A 22658-nucleotide genomic window follows, 5' to 3' on the forward strand; every position below is an offset into this window, starting at 1 on the left:
AAGACCCTCGATATTTATCGGAAAGGGGAATCAGGCTCATCACCTTGCACTTTCACCATCCTGTGAAGTTCATCATAATTTATTTAATCTGTAGCCTAATAAACTGCATGCTTTCCCGACAAGTCATAGTGGGAGGACCACACGTCATTGCCTGACTCCAAGTTTACTTCGATACTTCTATATTATACTATTTGCGCATAAAAGCGGTTCCACTGACATTTCTCGCATAATACATTTTACCAACAAAAAGATCACACCTTATCTAGCGTATTTTTTTTTTTGGTCGACATTCCGAAAATTCACCCACAAATGTTCTGTTTCCATCAGATGTACTTTAATAGCATAAACAGGTTGGATGGAAACCTGGTTAATTATATTATTTTCTACACAGAAGAGCATAGAAAAACATTGCCTGATGATCTTCTTAACTGCCTAATACCTTTGAAGCATTTCAGTCACTTCAAACCATACTTCCTTCAGATTGAAATACTGTCAAAAGTAATGTCAGACTGATTTGCAATACTGTCATAGCCGTAATAAAAAAAGTAAACATTTACATCGCTTTTTTTTTTTTACATGGTAGGGCAGCGATTTTTTTACTATATCTATTGTAGCTAGTAATGTCTGGTAAAAAGCTGTCAAATTGCGTCATGGCGGTGTTACACACATATTCATCATCCGTTGCTAAAATTGGTTATACAGCCACACCCCCCTTTTCTCACACCCCCTTTTCTCATAACCATGCTAGCTAGTTTCAATGAATGTGTGGTTTTTGCATGGCTGTTTGACACACGTATAGATTGCTTGCTACTGTTTCGACAGTTTCCCAAATTAGCTAGCTGCAGACAGGGCTTGCTAACATAGCTAGCCAGCTAACGATAATTGACACCCAGGAACAGCTGAAGGGTGGAATGACCAAACCACCGGCCACGAAGTTCCCCCGGCCATTGCTGCCCAGATTAATAAATGTGTCACCTTCACATTTGACCAAATTAAGTTGGCTAGTTACCTAGCTAGCTGGTTAGTTACATCTTTCTGACTCAGTCCAACCAACTCGTATGATCTCGATAGCAAGCTAGCTACCCAGGCTAACTAGCTAGTTGGCTAACTGATGTGGTTTATCATATAGTTAGCTAGTTATAGTAAACGGTGTCTGTGTTAAATTGTCCTGCTAGTTAGCTAACATATTGAATGACATTTAGCTTGCAAATGTCAAGAAAGTGAACCAAGTCTGAGTTATACGAAGCAAGGTGTCCAGCAGCTAGGTAGTAGGTTAGTTGGCATTATTGACGCTCGCTAACTCACTGGGCTCCAGCAGATCAGAGGATCGGTGTCAGGATCCTCAACAAGAGTCCAAAGTTTTGTGAGAAATGCAGGGACGTTATTGCCACTGACCACGACCCCAACAGACCCACCACCGTGGAACTCCATTATCGACAAGAATTGCTTTAAAAGTTGATAAACTCCCAAAATAACCCAAAACAGGGGGGGAGAACTCCAGAGAAAAGCAAATCCAAAACACAGCGCAATCCTTGCTGTAACAACTATGCAATTTCGATTGTCAATGCTCCTTATCTTAACCTAAACGAAAATATTTCGAAGACTTTTAGCTAATTGAGAAACTATTACGAGTGGAAGTTTCCATCAAATGGACATATCTAAACAACTGCGTAGAGAAAGGCCATTGCACAGGCGCATGGTGGTCGCCATTTTGTGACATCATCAGAGAGAAAAAAATCTCTACCAAAGAAAACTAAAGTGTCATGAATTAAATGCCAAAATAGTATATATATATATATATATCACTAATGTTAATTATATATTAATATAACACAAGATGAAACAATAAAATATAAACTACACCAAAACTCACCTTTAAACTTTGACCTCTGAACTTTTTTCCAGCCCATACATTTGCAGCATATTTAGGGTAATTAATTTGAGCTATCAAATTATGTAATTATCTACTATAAAATAATTACAGATATTTGTTTGTAATCGCTTTAGAAAATTGCCGTTTTAAAACACACTCAACTTTAAACTTTGACCTCTTGCCGGAATCCCACATGGTCGGCTGTTGATGTACAAGAAGCATGCCTACTGTGAATCTAGAATCACAGAAAAACGGCACCATGAGTAAAGCTAAAGTAAAGACTGCGAAGAAAAGAGTTGCTGAAGAGGACAATGACCAGGTAAGATAAGTATTTCGGAAATGTATATTCGGTATTAAAATGGGTAACGTTAAAGGGTAATGTATTCGTTGCTAACAAGCTAGCTAGGCTAGCTAACGTTAGTTATGCAAGGAAATGTGGATGTGCAAGCTCAAACCCCGCAGGTTTTCTAACTACTTTTTTTTGTCAATCACCCACAGATGTGTTAGCTAATAAAATAAGTAACAGTGTTTTTGTATAAACAGTAGCTAATGGTCTGTCTCACCTTGATCGCCTAGCAAACATTTTTGCTGCACGGTCACTATAGTCCATGATGAGCCAGACCCCCACATTTGGGCGGTCGGGGTGACTGTCTGAATTTTTTTTTTTTTAAGGTCTCGCTATTTCCCTAGAGTTGGAAAATGTGTGATAGCAGTGTAGTAATTGGAGCGTTTGTGTGTTAACTCTTTCTTCCATCCCATTCATTTTTCCCATAGGGATTTTACGCCTGCTACGTTAGGTTACCCAATCAAATAAAATGTTGTCAGTGCGGATTTACAGTGAAACGCTTACTTACGGGCCCTTCCAAACAATGCAGAGAGAGGAAAAAGAATAACACAAGGAATAAATACACAATGAGTAACGATAATTTGGCTATATACACTGGGTACCAGTATCGCGTACATATAGGTAGGGATAAAGTGACTAGGCAACAGGGTAGATAAACAGTAACAGTAGTGTATGTGATGAGTCAAAATAGTTAGTGCTTGCGGTCGATGCCAAGCAGTTGCAATACCAAGCAGTTGCCATGCCAAGCAGTGATGCAGCCAGTCAAGATGGGCTCCCGAGTGGCTCAGCGGTCTAAGGCACTGCATCTCAGTGCTTGAGGCGTCACTACAGACCCTCTGGTTCGACTCCAGGCTGTTTCACAACCGGCCATGATTGGGAGTCCCATAGGGCGGTGCACAATTGGCCTTGCGTCGTCCGGGTTTGGCCGGTGTAGGCTGTCATTGTAAATAAGAATTTGTTCTTAACTGACTTGCCTAGTTAAATGAAGGTTAAATACAAAACATTGAAATATGCTCTCAATGGTGCAGCTGTAGAACTTTGAGGATCTGAGGGCCCATGCCGAATCTTTTCAGCCTCCTGAGGGGGAAGAGGAGTTGTCGTGCCCTCTTCATGACTGTGTTGGTGTGTGTGTGGACCATGATAATTCCTTAGTGATGTGGACACAGAGGATCTTTTAAGTTCTCGACCTGCTCCACTACAGCCCCTTCGATGTGGATGGGGCGTGCTCGGCCATCCGTTTCCTGTAGTCCACGATCAGTTCCTTTTGTCTTGTTGAGGGAGAGGTTGTTGTCCTGGCACCAGACTGCCAGGTCACTGACCTCCTCCCTGTAGGCTGTCTCGTCGTTGGTGATCAGGCCTACCACCGTTGTGTAGTCGTTAAACTCAATGATGGTGTTGGAGTCGTGTGTGACCACGCAGTCATGGGTAAACGGAGTACAGGAGGGGACTAGGCACGCACCCCTGAGAGGCCCCCGTGTTGAGGGTCAGCGTGGCAAATGGGATGTTGCCTACCCTCACCTCTTGGGTGTGGCCCGTCAGGAAGTCCATGATTCAGTTGCAGAGGGAGGTGTTTAATCCTAGGGTCCTTAGCTTAGTGATGGAGGGCACTCTGGTGTTGAACGCTTAACTGTAGTCAATGAACAGCATTCTCACGTAGGTGTTCCTTTTGTCCAGGTGGTAAAGGGCAGTGTGGAGTGAAATAGAGATTGCGTCGTCTTTCGATCTGTTGTGGCGGTATGTGAATTGGAGTGGGTCCAGGGTGTCTGGGAGGATGGTGTTTATGAGCCATGACCTGCCTTTCAAAGCATTTCATGGCTACAGCTGTGAGTGCTACGGGGCAATAGTCATTTAGACAGGTTACCTTGGCGTTCTTGGGCACAGGGACTATGGTGGTCTGCTTGAAACATGTCGGTATTACAGACTGGGTCAGGGAACGGTTGAAAATGTCAGTGAAGATGCTTTCCAGTTGGTCAGTGCATGCTCTTGAGTACGCAACCCGGTAATCTGTCTGGCCCTGCGGTCTTGTGAATGTTAACCTGTTTAAAATGTCTTACTCACATCGGCTACGGAGAGTGCGATCACACAGTCATCCGGAACAGCTGGTACTCTCATGCATGGTTCAGTGTTGCTAGCCTCGAAGTGAGCATAGAAAGTATTTAGCTCGTCTGGTAGGCTCACGTAACTGGACAGTTAGCGGCTGGGTTTCCCTTTGTAATCCGTGAAAGTAGCCACATCCGACGAGCGTCAGACCCAGTGTAGTAGGATTTTTGATGGTTCATTTGGAGGGCGTGGCACAAGGTATTATATTAACTTTTTGGTCCACTAGCCACTGTGGCAGGTAGATTTAAAAACGACGACTGTGTAGCTTCTTTTCTCCGGTACTTTTCTTGGTGTAGCCAGCCTATTTTTCTCTTGTAAAATGATTTTTTTTACTTTAAGCAAAACATTAGGAAATATAGCTGGCTACATTCTTTCTATGATAGGCCTAAACATCAGAAATATCTTGGCCATGCATCGTTTTTGTAAGCTCATATACTTGTGGGGCTGCCAGCCAAATAGCGTTGCAGTTCTGTTGTCATCTGATGAAAATTAAGCTATTTTCTGCTGAATGTGTTGCATTAATGTATTTGTGAAGGAAATCTATAGTTGCAAGTCCCTGATCACTCTATTGAAGCAAAAAAAGACTGTTATTATTTCAATATAAAACACGACCCCTGTCAATACACAGCTGGACACATCTGCTCCCACTTTCTCCTGTTGTGCTATTTAAAAACAAACACGTGCCTGGTTCAACTGTGCTGGGGTACTAATTAGGTATAAGCTTCATAATGTAAAATAAGGTGACTAGTGAAATAAGAACACGATCTGCTTTACCTCCTAAAGCATTGCACAAGTTCATTGCAGGTATTTACTTAAATTGCTACAAATATTAAAATGTATTGGGAAAAACTTCAAAGCAATAGTTTGTGGTATTGAAAAACCATCCCGTGGCTATTTCCAAATACACCGGTGGTATATAAGGTATATACACGGTATACCGCCCAATCTTAGTGGGAGGTTACCGTGGTAATGCAACTGTCATGTCCTCCTGAGTGGCGCAGTGGTCTAAGGCACTGCATCGCAGTGCTAACTGTGCCACTAGAGATCCTGGTTCGAATCCAGGCTCTGTCGCAGCCGGCCGCGACCGGGAGACTCATGGGCGGCGCACAATTGGCCCAGCGTCGTCCAGGGTAGGGGAGGGAATGGCCGGCAGGGATGTAGCTCAGTTGATAGAGCATGGCGTTTGCAACGCCAGGGTTGTGGGTTCGATTCCCACGGGGGGCCAGTATAAAAAAAATATATGTGTATATGTATTCACTAACTGTAAGTCGCTCTGGATAAGAGCGTCTGCTAAATGACTAAAATGTAAATGTAAATGTTTGTGCCTATGAGATTGAGTCTGATTAGTAGCAGCATTGTCTTCTCTTCCCTAGTGGTTGCAACTCAAACATTGAAAAACAACCTAGCTTGTGAACAAAACAATGTAAATAGCCAAGAAACACAAGGACGAAGTCTCACTTCAGTAGACTTTAGTTTCAAATAAATTACACCAACTTTTATGCCTGTGCGCAGCGCTTCTAAAAATGTATCTCAGCTCTTTACGTGCGCACAGCCTCCAGCCAGGCAGTGTTGCAGCACGAGGTGGGATAGGTGGGATTCGTAGTTTGACTTTGTGCAATTTAATTTACCAGCTATGAAACAAAACGTCAGAATTACTTTGAAAACAGCTACTGCAGCATTTATTTTACTATGAATGTGATCATACTTCACAATTTTTTTTCACAAATGCGAGTGAAATGCTCACCCTGTGGAGCCCTGACCACCTGCCAACGTGGCTGGTGAAAAAGACAATCTTACCCGGCAATGCCAAAATCTACTCGCATTTGGCAAGTTCATTTTAGGCCCTGGCATAGCAGGAGTTCTTATAAGCATCCGGATTAGTGCCCCTATGACACAATGTCAGTATCCAACAAGTTATTGCTCACTTATACCCTTTAATCATATTGGAAAGATTTACAGCTATCCTTCAGACACATTTTCTGAATGTTCAAGTCAACATTGCTATACATAAAAATGGCTATGTGAATTCTTCCATAGTAGCTGTTATATTAGGGCAGGGCTGCCCAACCCTCTTCCTGGAGGTCTACTGTCCTGTAGGTTTTCAGTCCAACCATAATTTAGCATATCTGATTCAGCTAGTTAAGGTCTTGTTGAGCAGCTAATAAGTAGAATCGGGTGTGTTAAATTAGGGTTGGACTAAAAACCCACAGGACGGTAGCTCTCCAGGAAGAGGGTTGGGCAGCCCTGTACTAGGGAGTTAAAATAAACATTTGCTTTTAGAGCTGAACTGAGCATAACAAAATATACTCTCAAAGTTTCATGTCTGTAGGCCTTACCATTGGAGATATTACAATTTGTGTGTCAGAATTCTGGGTCAAACGGCTGCAGGAGATTATGCACAGGTCAATGGCAAAGCCTTTTCCAAAAATGGCACCAATATGACATGGGTGGACTCAGATTAACAAACTGAAATAACTTTATATTATGAAGGTGTCCTTAATGTTTTGTACACTCAGTGTATACATATGCAAATTGGCAGTTTAATATTCGGGATGTCAGGGCTCTACATTGTGACAATTTTTTACTAGCATATGTGTTTAAATATTTTGCTGTGTGACCTGGAAGTTTAATTTAGGAGCACCAGTGCACCTGTTGTAATGATTAGGCTACTTCACTGCAGCCCCTGAGTGCTTTGGCGAATACACTGAGCACAGATTCATGACTTGTTACCTTCAATATTTTTCGCTGTGCTAAATGTTCAACTTAGGTGGCGCACGTGCTCCTTGTTAAAAAAATAAAACGTCAGCTGTAGAGCACCAGTCCACTGGACCACAAACTGATACAAATGTAGCATGGGTCAGAAAATCGCTTCAAACATTACGAATAGCTGGTTCACATTTTTGTTGTTGCTCAAATTACTTTCTTTCTATGTCCTCTCCTTCAGTGTTGAACTAATAAGCCTAATTGTGTTGACAGTCATTGATCTACAAGTCATTTTGCATACCAAACAACCCCAGGGAATATCAGTAGCCTAGTCAAACTGTGTGCTATGCGTTACTTCACACGCTGATGACGAGAGGTAGGCCTCTGTCACTTTCAGCATTTAAATGTTTGTAAAGTGGCTTGCACAATATTAGGCGTTATTAGTTGTGTGACAACCAATGTAATTTGCTCGGTCATTTTTATGAAAAATGTGTTTTAGCGGAATAAAAGTAGCCGAGGCCACCACCGGAGAGAACTCATCTGGCTATACATACTGATCAGGGCTTAACCTACATTTTAATTTTTTTATTTTGATTGTTCAGGTTCACCATCAGCAATAGTTGTGGTAATTTTGCTTGCGACAGTCAGTATACACAGTCATTTTTAGATGTAGGCTACAGGGTAAAGTTGATAATTTCATAAGGACAGCAATCACTGTCTCAACTTTGATTATGAGACGGGGGTGAAATTCAAAGTTGTGCTATGTAGTCATTGGCTATGTCATAGCTAATTTGTAAAGATAAATATTGAAACATTACTAGCTCTAACACTTTTTTTAATCTGCAAAAATTACAAATGAATTAGTTGGTGATGGGATTTCACATAAATGGTGTGTGGAGAGGGGGGAGGGGCAAATCGCAAACATCCCCCCCCCGGGATAGTGGAGTGATAGATGCCCCGTTTCCCTTATGGCTCAGCTCAGCTGCCTACATCATTTACACACACAACCAAAATATGTCAGCTCAGACAGATCCAGCTCAGAGGCCCAGCTCATGAGCTCCTTCAGCAGCAGATTTTCATTTAGTGGAAAATGTGTTTGTGCAACAAGTTATTGTATCGCAACGAATCACATTGATTCGTTACTCTAATCAAACCGAATCGTTTCAAACTAAAACTTATCGGAGCCAATGTATCTAGATGCGTATCAAATCGCCTTGAAAGGGAAAGATGTACATCCCTTGTTAATATGCAAATTAGCTGTTAATGTGTGTGCATATTTCATGTTGTATGAAATAAATCATTGACTAATGAGTGTTTTTCCACTTAAGTTATTTTTGTTTAACCTAATACAATTAGTGACACACATTCTACTGAACCAATCAGCGGTAATACTTTAGGTTTTCAGTGTGCTTGTAACAGTCATTATGTTTCATCTGCCAGCTCTGTACAGTGGGGAAAACAACTATTTGATCCCCTGCTGATTTTGTACGTTTGCCCACTGACAAAGAAATGATCAGTCTATAATTTTAATGGTAGGTTTATTTGAACAGTGAGAGACAGAATAACAACAACAAAATTCAGAAAAAAACGCAAATGTTATAAATTGATTTGCATTTTAATGAGGGAAATAAGTATTTGACCCCCTCTCAATCAGAAAGATTTCTGGCTCCCAGGTGTCTTTTATACAGGTAACGAGCTGAGATTAGGAGCACACTCTTAAAGGGAGTGCTCCTAATCTCAGCTTGTTACCTGTATAAAAGACACCTGTCCACAGAAGCAATCAATCAGATTCCAAACTCTCCACCATGGCCAAGACCAAAGAGCTCTCCAAGGATGTCAGGGACAAGATTGTAGACCTACACAAGGCTGGAATGGGCTACGAGACCATCGCCAAGCAGCTTGGAAAGAAGGTGACAACAGTTGGTGCGATTATTCGCAAATGGAAGAAACACAAAATAACTGTCAATCTCCCTCGGCCTGGGGCTCCATGCAAGATCTCACCTCGTGGAGTTGCAATGATCATGAGAACGGTGAGGAATCAGCCCAGAACAACACGGGAGGATCTTGTCAATGATCTCAAGGCAGCTGGGACCATAGTCACCAAGAAAACAATTGGTAACACACTACGCCGTGAAGGACTGAAATCCTGCAGCGCCCGCAAGGTCCCCCTGCTCAAGAAAGCACATATACAGGGCCATCTGAAGTTTGCCAATGAACATCTGAATGATTCAGAGGAGAACTGGGTTAAAGTGTTGTGGTCAGATGAGCCCAAAATCGAGCTCTTTGGCATCAACTCAACTCGCTGTGTTTGGAGGAGGAATGCTGCCTATGACCCCAAGAACACCATCCCCACCGTCAAACATGGAGGTGGAAATATGATGCTTTCGGGGTGTTTTTCTGCTAAGGGGACAGGACAACTTCACCGCATCAAAGGGACGATGGACGGGGCCATGTACCGTCAAATCTTGGGTGAGAACCTCCTTCCCTCAGCCAGGGCATTGAAAATGGGTCGTGGATGGGTATTCCAGCATGACAATGACCCAAAACACACGGCCAAGGCAACAAAGGAGTGGCTCAAAGAAGCACATTAAGGTCCTGGAGTGGCCTAGCCAGTCTCCAGATCTTAATCCCATAGAAAATCTGTGGAGGGAGCTGAAGGTTCGAGTTGCCAAACGTCACGCTCGAAACCTTTTAATGACTTGGAGAAGATCTGCAAAGAGGAGTGGGACAAAATCCCTCCTGAGATGTGTGCAAACCTGGTGGCCAACTACAAGAAACGTCTGACCTCTGTGATTGCCAACAAGGGTTTTGCCACCAAGTACTAAGTCATGTTTTGCAGAGGGGTCAAATACTTATTTCCCTCATTAAAATGCAAATCAATTTATAACATTTTTGACATGCGTTTTTCTGTATTTTTGTGTGACTGCTCAGTTGGCAAGCTAGCTAACAAATAAGCTAGTGCACATTATCAAACCTAACAAAAAAATCCTTTACGCACAAAATATCTTAGCTAGATGTAAAACATGTTGACTTGCTCTAGAAAAAGTTGTATTATGCAGCTTTATTGTTTTAGTTAGAACAATTCTGATGAAAAGGGTGGTTAGAATGGAAAAAGTGCCTTTAAAAAAAGTGTCACTCCTGTCATCTCCCGCATGTTGAGGTTTGGGCTCTCTGATTGGCTCAAAGTCAAGTTGTCGGCCATTGCCGAGCATTGTGATTCTACAAGTAGAAACGGCAGGTTTGTCAGAACACAGCAGGTACGTCTTTTGTTTTAACAAAATAAGGAACTGCTCCTACTTTAAGTACCTATCTGCAGTCAGATTCTCAGTGTGTTTCATGCTTTCCAAGAATCTGTGATTTTTAAAGGGTATATTCGTGAGCAATAACTTGTTGTATACTGACATTGTTTGTCATAGTGTAAAATCACTATGGAAACATGAATGTGATGAAAGAGACACACAAACGCTGCACTGCTATCACACATTTACCAACTCTAGGGACAAAATCACTGAGACATCTTCATCCCAAGTGAGCCTGCTTTACGAACTCAAATGGCACAGAGAATTCGAGGCAGTCTCTCCATGAAAGTCGCTGGCCTCACACCAATACACTCGGATAACAGCCACCAAACCCTTGTCAGTGTTGATATCCTATGTCGGGTCGTGTTAAATAACAAAGCAACTGATTTTTGTTTCTTCCCTGTTTCGGCAACCTCCCAGAATCTCCATCCGACATTCCAAAATGTAGACCACTGTCTTTATCGAATTATTTTCTAACCAGGAATATATATAAATTATTCTCAGAATCGGTGTGGCCTTTGAATAGTGTCAACTCAAACAGCGCATATGACCTCAACTTTTGCCCCTGCTCTATTGATTTCAATGTGATATCGATATGATTAAATACATTGTTTTGCGTTTACCTTTCCGTATTGTCAACCGACTTGAAACAAAATGCAACAATCCAAAATGTAGCTGCTGCGGTCTTCTACAAGTCCTCTAACCAGTGATATACACTACCGTTCAAAAGTTTGGGGTCACTTAGAAATGTCCTTGTATGTGAAAGAAAAGCAATTTTTTTTTGTCCATTTAAAATAATATCAATTTGATCAGAAATACAGTGTAGCCATTGTTAATGTTGTAAATGGCTATTGTAGCTGGAAACTGCTGATTTTTAATGGAATATCTACATAGGCGTACAGAGGCCCATTATCAGCAACCATCAGTCCTGTGTTCCAATGGCACGTGTTTGCTAATCCAAGTTTGTCATTTTAAAAGGCTAATTGATCATTAGAAACCCTTTTGCAATTATGTTAGCACAGCAGAAAACTGGTGTGCTGATTTACAGTGGGGGAAAAAAGTATTTAGTCAGACACCAATTGTGCAAGTTCTCCCACTTAAAAAGATGAGAGGCCTGTAATTTTCATCATAGGTACACGTCAACTATGACAGACAAACTGAGAAATAAAAATCCTGAAAATCACATTGTAGGATTTTTAATGAATTTATTTGCAAATTATGGTGGGAAATAAGTATTTGGTCACCTACAAACAAGCAAGATTTCTGGCTCTCACAGACCTATAACTTCTTCTTTAAGAGGCTCCTCTGTCCTCCAATCGTTACCTGTATTAATGGCACCTGTTTGAACTTGTTATCAGTATAAAAGACACCTGTCCACAACCTCAAATAGTCACACTCCAAACTCCACTATGGCCAAGACCAAAGAGCTGTCAAAGGACAGCAGAAACAAAATTGTAGACCTGCACCAGGCTGGGAAGACTGAATCTGCAATAGGTAAGCAGCTTGGTTTGAAGAAATCAACTGTGGGAGCAATTATTAGGAAATAGAAGACATACAAGACCACTGATAATCTCCCTCGATCTGGGGCTCACCAAGAACGGTGAGCAAAAATCCCAGAACCACACAGGGGACCTAGTGAATGACCTGCAGAGAGCTGGGACCAAAGTAACAAAGCCTACCATCAGTAACACACTACGCCGCCAGGGACTCAAATCCTGCAGTGCCAGACGTGTCCCCCTGCTTAAGCCAGTACATGTCCAGGCCCGTCTGAAATTTGCTAGAGTGCATTTGGATGATCCAGAAGAGGATTGGGAGAATGTCATATGGTCAGATGAAACCAAAATATAACTTTTTGGTAAAAACTCAACTCGTCGTGTTTGGAGGACAAAGAATGCTGAGTTGCATCCAAAGAACACCATACCTACTGTGAAGCATGGGGGTGGAAACATCATGCTTTGGGGCTGTTTTTCTGCAAAGGGACCAGGACGACTGATCCGTGTAAAGGAAAGAACGAATGGGGCCATGTATCGTGAGATTTTGAGTGAAAACCTCCTTCCATCAGCAAGGGCATTGAGGATGAAACGTGGCTGGGTCTTTCAGCATGACAATGATCCCAAACACACCGCCCGGGCAACGAAGGAGTGGCTTCGTAAGAAGCATTTCAAGGTCCTGGAGTGGCCTAGCCAGTCTCCAGATCTCAACCCCATAGAAAATCATTGGAGGGAGTTGAAAGTCCGTGTTGCCCAGCGACAGCCCCAAAACATCACTGCTCTAGAGGAGATCTGCATGGAGGATTGGGCCAAAATACCAGCAACAGTGTGTGAAAACCTTGTGAAGACTTACAGAAAAAGTTTGACCTGTCATTGCCAACAAAGGGTATATAACAAAGTATTGAGAAACTTTTTGTTATTGACCAAATACTTATTTTCCACCATAATTTGCAAATAAATTCATAAAAAATCCTACAATGTGATTTTCTGGAATTTTTTTTCTTATTTTGTCTGTCATAGTTGACGTGTACCTACGATGAAAATTACAGGCCTCTCTCATCTTTTTAAGTGGGAGAACTTGCACAATTGGTGGCTGACTAAATACTTTTTTTTCCCCACTGTAAAGAAGAAATAAAACTGGCCTTCTTGAGACTAGTTGAGCATCTGGAGCATCAGCAATTGTGGGTTCGATTACAGGCTCAAAATGGCCAGAAACAAATAACTTTCTTCTGAAACTCGTCAGTCTATTCTTGTTCTGAGAAATGAAGGCTATTACATGCGGGAAATTGCCAAGAAACTGAAGATCTCGTACAACGATCATTTGATGTTATTTTAATGGACAAAAAATGTGTTTTTCTTTCGAAAACAAGGAAATGTCTAAGTGACTCCAAACCTTTGAACGGTAGTGTACATATTATTCCCAGTTTCTGTGTGGTTTTTCAGTAGTGTTAGTTTGAACAGGACGTGCAACCTGACTATTGATTGCAACGTGATATCGATATGAGTGATTGACAAATAATTATTGGCACTTGTCAAACCAACAGGGTTTTTGGTGCATATGCAGTTTATAAGTTGAAAAAAAGTAATACGATTAGTATTGTGGCACATTAATGTTTGTTTTCAATATCTCACAAACTGTTTCTCCATATTGATTTGGACACTTCAAAACAGTATTTTGACATTGGACTATTTATCAAAAGTTGTCAACAGGAAGCAGCGACGGCATTATTTTCAACTTATGTTTTAGGAATAAATAATGACATTTCAAAACTGCTGAATGAGTCCAAAAATGTTGACATTGCCAATGACAATGTCTTATTTTAGGTCAGGTAGCTAGCTAGCTAGATTCTTTATTCATTCTGTATCAATTTCAGTGCGACTCATTCATGTTTGTCCATCTATCATGTCTCTGGTATATCTTTGTCTCCGCTATTTCAGCTTCCCATATTTGACAAAGATGTCACTGAGAAGGCTGGGGAGGAAGGAGATGAGGACCTCTCAGATAGCGAGGAGAGTGTGTTCTCAGGACTGGAGGACTCTGGGAGTGACATCGATGATGAAGAAGAGGATGATGGGGACGATGAAGATGAGGAGGATGATGATGATGCTGCTGTCATTCTAGATGAAAATCTGAAGAACAGCAGTGATGCTGAAACATCTGCTGAACCACCTGCTTCAGATAAGAGTACGCCTAAGGTGAATATGGGAGTCTATTTATTTTATGGAAATTATATAGTAGGGTCCTGAGTTTTTCCTGACCATGTGACCTTGCCAGGAAAAACTAATCTCTAGTTAAAGGCCGTGCAAACGTTTTGACCCAAAGGTCTTGACTGTGTCAGACCTTGCACTCTATAAACTGAGTTGTCAGCAGTGCTGGAATCTATTTTATTTTGTGACTTTACTTTTTGTACATTGGCAGCACCTTACTCAACAAGATGACACATTTGTGTGCTTTCAAAATGCATCTATAATCATAGCAGTAAATGTCTATTAAGTCATTGCAGTGTTGGTGGATGGGTGAAGTGAGTTGTGCGATTACTAGATGGGTAATATTAGAAAGCTGGCTTGCAAATTGAGTGTTTTCTCTCTTGAGTGCTCAGAGCACACTGGACGCTCCGGCCGAAGTAGTGGATTTCAGAGTGTTCTGATTTCTCAAAGGTAAGGAGGAAGCACTACTTTAACACGCTGAAGTATGCTACATCCTTAAATGAATGGGAGGTAGCAACTTTCCGTTACTTTAGTTTTCATGTTATCAAGGAATGGTAATTCAAAGCCGTTGTGTTTAACCTTCAAACGACTGACAGTCATTTCCCAACAGGTATACATATATTTCTTTGTCGAACAGCATGTTTCTGATAAATCCATGTGGACATCAAACGCTAGAAATACATACATTGACCCACAGTCAAAAGAACCCTTGGATTTCTACGAAAACATAGTGTCCAGTGAAATGCACCCTCAATTTACCTCTGTTCAAGGTAAATTTGGGTTACACCAATGTTTTATTTTCAGGTAAAAGACTCGCAGGAATTGGGCTTGCGGAGGTTGTGGGACAACTTCTGGCTGACCAGGAGCAGGATCACTCTCAGGACAATGAGGACAATTCAGGGAGTGATTAAGTTTGCTGACGACACAACAGTGGTAGGCCTGATCACCGACAACAGTGAGACAGCCTATAGGGAGGAGGTCAGAGACCTGGCCGTGGTGCCAGGATAACAACCTCTCCCTCAACGTAACCAAGACAAAGGAGATGATTGTGGACTACAGGAGAAAAAAAAGAGGACTGCGCACGCCCCCATTCTCATCGACGGGGCTGTAGTGGAACAGGTTGAGAGCTTCAAGTTCCTTGGTGTCCACGTCACCAACGAACTATCATGGTCCAAACACACCAAGACAGTCGTGTTAGAGGGCACGACAAAGCCTATTCCCCCTCAGGTGACTGAAAAGATTTGGCATGGGTCCTCAGATCCTCAAAAAGTTGCACCATCGAGAGCATCCTGACTGGTTGCATCACCGCCTGGTATGGCAACTGCTCGGCCTCCGACCGCAAGGCACTACAGAGGGTAGTGTGTACGGCCCAGTACATCACTGGGGTCAAGCTTCCTGCCATACAGGACCTCTATACCAGGCGGTGTCAGAGGAAGGCCCTCAATTGTCAAAGACTCCAGCCACCCTAGTCATAGACTGTTCTCTCTGCTACCGCACACAAGCGGTAACGGAGCGCCAAGTCTACGTCCAAAAGGCTTCTCAACAGCTTCTACCCCCAAGCCATAAGACTCCTGAACAGCTAATCATGGCTACCCCCAAGCATAAGACCCCCCCATCCCCCTCTTTTACGCTGCTGCTACTCTGTTGACTATTTATGCATAGTCACTTTAGCTCTACCCACATGTACATATGACCTCGACTAGCCGGTGCCCCCGCACATTGACTCTGTATCGGTACCCTCCTGTATATAGCCTCCCTACTGCTATTTTATTTTACTGCTGCTCTTTAGCTATTTGCTTTAATAACATTTGATTTGATTACGATGATCATATTTCAGAGACTTCTGAGCAAAGTGACACTGAAGTTGCACCCTTGCAGGCTCGCTCTGTTACCTCAGCACCTCACAAAAATACCACGGAGCCACTAGTGGTTGAAGGGAGGGGGGAGAACAGGGGAGGGCTGGGGTCAAAAGGCCATGGTAGCAGTAAAGGCTTATAGAGTAATCAAGGAGCTGAGAAGCACGGTGATGCAACACCATATCTTGGCAAAAATGGCACAGTGTGGGGAAAACGTCCTCCACCAGCTGAGCAAAGGTGTGCAGCAGCAGAGATCTGTCAAGTATCCATCAACCAGGTATTACAAAGGCAGCAGAGTGCAAAGCAGTTGAAGAATCGTTTAATTTATTTCTGACCTCAGAGTTGATTGACGCGATTGTGCTTGAAACGAACAGAGAAGCTAAGCGAGGAATAGGTGAATAGAATAAGAGCCATCCCAAAAATCTACGTGATGAATGGAAAGAGGTGGATGCCATAGATCTTTTGATTGCAGGATTTTACCAAAATAAGTCTCAAACTTCCATCTGGTCAGAAGCTGACGGCAGACGTGTTCACTATAACTATGTCCAGAAAAAGATTCCAACACTTATGAAATACATGAGGTTTGACAACAGAGCAACAAGGCATGAACGAATAACAGCAGATGAGCTTGCCCCGTTCAGGGATATCTGAAGCATGTTTGTAGCCCAGCTACCAAAATACCTTATTCCATGCACAGATCAAAGGGCTTGTGGCTCTTTCTCTCAAAAGTGGGAGAAATGTCACCACAGAACTTAGCTTACCATTAGCTGAAAAGTTTCTCAAAGATGGACTAACATACCTTCGGCACTGTTAGATCCAGCAAACCACGCATTCCAGAGGCGATGAAGGCTAACCATGGCAGACAGATCTACAGTTCACGGTTTGGCTTCCATGGGCTGCTTACCTTAGTGTACTACGTACCATCACCAGGCATGGCCGTACTGGCGCTGTCTACCAAGCACCATGACACCAAGGTTGTGGGCGAGCATCAGAAACCAGAGATCATACAACGCTACGAAGCCACCAAGAGTGCCGTTGCTAATGTCGATAAGCTTGCCATGATGTACACGTTGAGAAGGAAGATCAACAGGTGGCCAATGGTCCTCTTCTTCAACCTGATAGACGTTGCTGCTGTCGCCGCCTTCATCATCTGGATGGGAAACTTCCCCAGCTGGAAGTCTTCCGAAGGCAGCGGCCAACGCCGAACTTTCCTGAGAGAGCAGGGCCACGCCCTAGTCATGCCAAACACCAAGAGGAGAGCACAAACACCAACACAACAAACACCAATCACAGCTGCCATATTAACCATGGGAGTAAAGCCTCTATGACCGCAACAATGACAGGAAGGAGGCACATGTGTGCGCGTCCTGCCAGAAGCCAGTGTGTTACTCAGGTTGGGTACCATCCTTGCCTGTCCTGCATGCCTGTAGAACATGAGGTTATTCTGTGAACCACATGTTAGGATTAGGGTTAATAAATGTATTCGCCATCTGCATGAAGTCGTTCAAAGGGTAGTTACATCTATAGTTGTAACGTTTGTTTTAATTGTTTGTAGCTCTTTTAGAACTAATATTGATGTTGTTCATACCTGTTTTTAACCCATAATTTTACATCGGGGCACAGATGCTTGCCTTCTACTGTCTTGCCTAGGCCTATTCTACCTGCCAGAGTACTGCTAGGGGAAACGCTGCTTCACACAGCAAGAGCCAACATAAGATGAGGCTTGATGTGCTGTTTCTGGTTGTATGTAAATGCAATCCTTTGAATAAAGTTTAGAGTAAATATTCTAAACACCAGACTACTGCATAGACCAAACACGTAATTTAAATGGTAGTTAGCTTTCTACTAGTGGTATGGATCATATACAACAATTCAAATAGATATTTCAGAATATAGACATGTTTTTTTTATTATTAACTTTTAAAAAGTAAAATGTATTGACTTTAATGTGGTGACTTGAAGCATAATACACTTACAGTGAGGGAAAAAAGTATTTGATCCCCTGCTGATTTTGTACGTTTGCCCACTGACAAAGAAATGATCAGTCTATAATTTTAATGGTAGTTTTATTTGAACAGTGAGAGACAGAATAACAACAACACATTCCAGAAGAACACATGTCAAAAATGTTATGAATTGATTTGCATTTTAATGAGGGAAATAAGTATTTGACCCCTCTGCAAAACATGACTTAGTACTTGGTGGCAAAACCCTTGTTGGCAATCACAGAGGTCAGACATTTCTTGTAGTTGGCCACCAGGTTTGCACACATCTCAGGAGGGATTTTGTCCCACTCCTCTTTGCAGATCTTCTCCAAGTCATTAAAGGTTTCGAGCGTGACGTTTGGCAACTCGAACCTTCAGCTCCCTCCACAGATTTTCTATGGGATTAAGGTCTGGAGACTGGCTAGGCCACTCCAGGACCTTAATGTGCTTCTTCTTGAGCCACTCCTTTGTTGCCTTGGCCGTGTGTTTTGGGTCATTGTCATGCTGAAATACCCATCCACGACCCATTTTCAATGCCCTGGCTGAGGGAAGGAGGTTCTCACCCAAGATTTGACGGTACATGGCCCAGTCAGTCGTCCCTTTGATGCGGTGAAGTTGTCCTGTCCCCTTAGCAGAAAAACACCCCCAAAGCATGTTTCCACCTCCATGTTTGACGGTGGGGATGGTGTTCTTGGGGTCATAGGCAGCATTCCTCCTCCTCCAAACACGGCGAGTTGAGTTGATGCCAAAGAGCTCCATTTTGGTCTCATTTGACCACAACACTTTCACCCAGTTCTCCTCTGAATCATTCAGATGTTCATTGCAAACTTCAGACGGGCATGTAAATGTGCTTTCTTGAGCAAGGGGGCCTTGCGGGCGCTGCAGGATTTCAGTCCTTCACGGCATTGTGTGTTACCAATTGTTTTCTGGGTGACTATGGTCCCAGCTGCCTTGAGATCATTGAAAAGATCCTCCCGTGTAGTTCTGGGCTGATTCCTCACCGTTCTCTTGATCATTGCAACTCCAGGAGGTGAGATCTTGCATGGAGCCCCAGGCCGAGGGAGATTGACAGTTATTTTGTGTTTCTTCCATTTGCGAATAATCGCACCAACTGTTGTCACCTTCTCACCAAGCTGCTTGGCGATGGTCTTGTAGCCCATTCCAGCCTTGTGTAGGTCTACAATCTTGTCCCTGACATCCTTGGAGAGCTCTTTGGTCTTGGCCATGGTGGAGAGTTTGGAATCTGATTGATTGATTGCTTCTGTGGACAGGTGTCTTTTATACAGGTAACAAGCTGAGATTAGGAGCACTCCCTTTAAGAGTGTGCTCCTAATCTCAGCTCGTTACCTGTATAAAAGACACCTGGGAGCCAGAAATCTTTCTGATTGAGATGGGGTCAAATACTTATTTCCCTCATGAAAATGCAAATCAATTTACAACATTTTTGACATGCGTTTTTCTGGATTTTGTTGTTGTTATTCTGTCTCTCACTGTTCAAATAAACCTACCATTAAAATTATAGACTGATTATTTCTTTGTCAGTGGGCAAACGTACAAAATCAGCAGGGGATCAAATACTTTTTTCCCTCACTGTACTTTTAGGCCAGCATTTCCCAAACTATGGGTCGTGACCCTTGTGGGGTCACCTGATTTGAAAATGGGGTCGCGAGAGAAATCCTGAAATAAAATTGCTCATAGAACCGGGGATACGTCAGTAACCTCCGGTAGCTGCTAGATGCGGTTGTAATAAACAGCGGTTCCTGTTTTTCTTCCTACAAATGTGGCTCAGTCTTTTTAACAGTTTTAAGCTACAAAATATTATGACCCCATCACTGAAAGATAAGACTCTCAGGAACACGTTTGTGTCTGTTTCCCTCTACAATGCCCACAAGCCTCATTAGAACAGAGTGGACAAGACCAGGCACTAAATCAGACTGGGGGGAAAAGGTCATGAATGATGATGTTCTTTTCTACACAGGAAGGTCATACAAAATTCTGAACTTTCTAATACCTTTTTAATGCATTTCAGTCACTTCAAACCATACTTCCGTCAGATTGAAATTTTGTCAAAAGTAGTGTCAGACTGATTTGTAATAGTGTCAGCCCAAATTAAAGGAAATATTGGCCGTTGATTACATTTTAAAAATGGGGTCGCATTTTGGGTTCGATCCCCGGGACCACCCATACACAAATTTTTTTTTATGCAAGCATGACTGTAAGTCGCTTTGGATAAAAGCGTCTGCTAAATGGCATATTATTATTATTATTATTATGCCAAAAAAGTTTGGGAACCCCTGTTGTAGGCTATATGATAAATTGTGTTCTTGCAATAAGATTCCTTTTTTGTTGTTGTAATGAATTCAATTTCAAAGCTTTTTATTAGAACCAACTCACGTGTGTATGTCTACAACTCTAGATAATAATATCCAGTTATACACTGGATGAAATAACCATCAGCTTGTGTGGATTTCATACTCGTTTACTCTTTACTACCCCCTAGTGGAAGTTGTATTTACTACATGCTTTTGAATCCAACAGGAACAGGCAAATGTCTTATCTATCGGTCCCTCTCTCTTCTCTTGCCAGTCTACCGCAAAGCCTACATCTGCCTTTTTAACAAAACATTTATTTAACCTTCATTTAACCAGGCAAGTCAATTTTAAGAACACATTCTTATTTGCAATGACGGCCTGTCAAAAGGCCTCCTGTGGGGACGGGCTGGGATTATCTACCCTCTTCCTTCTGACTCCATCTTCAGAAATTCCAGACTCATCTGTTAGAAGTGGTTTGTAAATGAGGATGCAGCCACTCTGACTGTGGGAGGAGAACAGGATGGGGTTAATAGGTAGGGCCAGGTGTCTTTGACTGGGTGGAATAGTTGCTATATTAATCCGTTCGTGTAGAGTTAATTCTTCTGTCTGGTGTGCTCTAAATTCCCTAGCTGTCTTGTAAGGTGGGTGGGAATGACTTAATTGTATTACGTCAGCTTATCCTCCGGTCAGTATCATTGTCTCTCAATGTAGAATTAAGACTGGTCGCAAAGGTAAGATTAATTTTTTATTGCTGCCATGCGGATTCCAGCACCACCTGCATCGCTCAAACCAAAGACTGATCTTGGCTGTTTTTATTTTGTAAAGTGTGCAGTCCTTCAAGTAAAGTTGACCATTTCAAAATATGCAAACACAAACTTCTAGGGATAGGAGGACAAGAAAAGGTTAAACTTGTTTATATTATTGCAAAGGCACATTGGAGCAAATGTGAAACCTTGAAACCATTGTCTGGAACTGCTGTGGTCTGGTAGCAGAGGGGGGTTGGATGCATTGTTCCCCACCAGCTTTTTAATCCATCCAGGTCCTGACTGAGACCCTGTGGTTTTTCTTTTATTTTTCCCCCCTCTTCCCCTTGTTCCTGGACTCTTGTGATTTAAGGATCTGGGCCTTCATGCACACCAGGCAGAAGTTAATGTGGCTGCTGGAGGCTTTATGGTCCCTGGGAGAGTCCCCTGGTGCAGCGGTCGGCCGCGGCCAGCTCACTCTGATCCGGCCAGCCAACCAGCTCTGCTGTCGTCCGGCCGGCCGCTCGGTCCGCGCTCTCAGCGTGTGAGTGGGTGTGAGATGGAAATGAAATGGGATTAGGGTGGAGGAAGGGGGAGACTAAGACTAGGGGGGGCTCCTCTTACAGGAACCAGGAAGGATTCGCTCCTCATGCACCCACGCAGGAGCTCTGGTCTGCAGACGCGTCTGGGCCACTTCCACCAAGGGTGACACGCATGTCTCCTCCAGCCGTTAAATGTTTGGAGAGGCAAAGGGTTGTAGGGGCAGGGATCAAATTGAGGGTGCACTGGGCGGAATGGTATCCCCTTAACAAAAAAGACAAGCACATCCCCTTCACTTGATTTTGTCCATTAATACGCTTAACACAACTCCCACCCCTGTTAACTTTTGACAATTTGCCCTGGGCCCTGTGTGAGGGTTGTGTACCAGAGAAGTTCAGGGGCGGCAGGTAGCTTAGTGGTTAAGAGCGTTGTGCCAGTAACCGAAAGGTCGCTGGTTCTAATCCCCGAGCCGACTAGGTGAAAAATCTGTCTGTGCCCTTGAGCAAGGCACTTAACCCTAATTGCTCCTGTAAGTCGATCTGGATAAGAGTCTGCTAAATGATGTAAATGTAAAGTGTTCACCCCAGGATGACCCCTCTCTCTGGATGGAGGTGCTGCATCAGGCCAAGCCAGGGACAGGGAACCTAGGTGGGCTTATCGTTTGGGTTTTGCTCCCAATTAAGTGGAAGTGTGAACGGCCCAGTGAATGCCTTCTGATGGATTCATTCAGGCTTCACCCTATAACTCAGATTTTAGTTTCAGAGGAAGTAGCGCGGTAATGGGGAACCTGGGGCCCGTCTGCGTCCACCTCGGAGCGGAACCCATTGCTGGGAGCCAACAGACGTTAAAAACAAGTTGTTGGCCAATGTGTGGAGGCTGGGAGAGTGTGTGTGAACGGCTGTGTGTTGGCGTACACGTGGGTGTGTGCATCCGGCGTGTGAATGTGCTCAGAACAGAAGGCACTCAGGAGATTTGAGCCGGAGATTATGAATTTGACTGATTTATCAATAACCCTATGGTAACCTGACACATTTTGGGTGTCAAGACGTCACTACTTGGAGAATTTGTGGGGCAACAGAATGGCCCTTGCCTTTGCATTTGGCTTCTTCTCCTGACTGATCCTCAGCCTTTCTCTCATGACTGACCCTGTGCACTGACTTCTTGTCCTCAGCCTCTCTCTCATGACTGACCCCGTGCAGTGCC

General features: G+C 43.1%; 2 protein-coding genes across 4 annotated transcripts in view; one reads left to right on the plus strand and one right to left on the minus strand.

Annotated features, from left to right (window-relative positions):
- The window catches only part of hsf1 (heat shock transcription factor 1), a 39283-nt gene extending 37579 nt beyond the window's left edge, over window positions 1–1704 (minus strand). For all 3 annotated transcript variants that reach the window (XM_041883532.2, XM_041883531.2, XM_041883530.2), the window contains exon 1: window positions 1306–1704. In XM_041883532.2, the coding sequence (XP_041739466.1) occupies window positions 1306–1431 (126 nt within the window). In that variant the 5' untranslated portion in view covers window positions 1432–1704. The remainder of the gene's footprint in view (window positions 1–1305) is intronic.
- A 335-nt stretch (window positions 1705–2039) lies between these two features.
- bop1 (BOP1 ribosomal biogenesis factor) overlaps window positions 2040–22658 on the plus strand; it is a 105754-nt gene continuing 85135 nt past the window's right edge. Inside the window, exons 1-2 of the mRNA XM_041883534.1 lie at window positions 2040–2192; window positions 13750–14007. Coding sequence (XP_041739468.1) covers window positions 2094–2192; window positions 13750–14007 — 357 coding nt within the window. The 5' untranslated portion in view covers window positions 2040–2093. The remainder of the gene's footprint in view (window positions 2193–13749; window positions 14008–22658) is intronic.

This window comes from Coregonus clupeaformis, chromosome 8 (genome assembly GCF_020615455.1).
Source record: "Coregonus clupeaformis isolate EN_2021a chromosome 8, ASM2061545v1, whole genome shotgun sequence".
Taxonomy (NCBI): domain Eukaryota; kingdom Metazoa; phylum Chordata; class Actinopteri; order Salmoniformes; family Salmonidae; genus Coregonus; species Coregonus clupeaformis.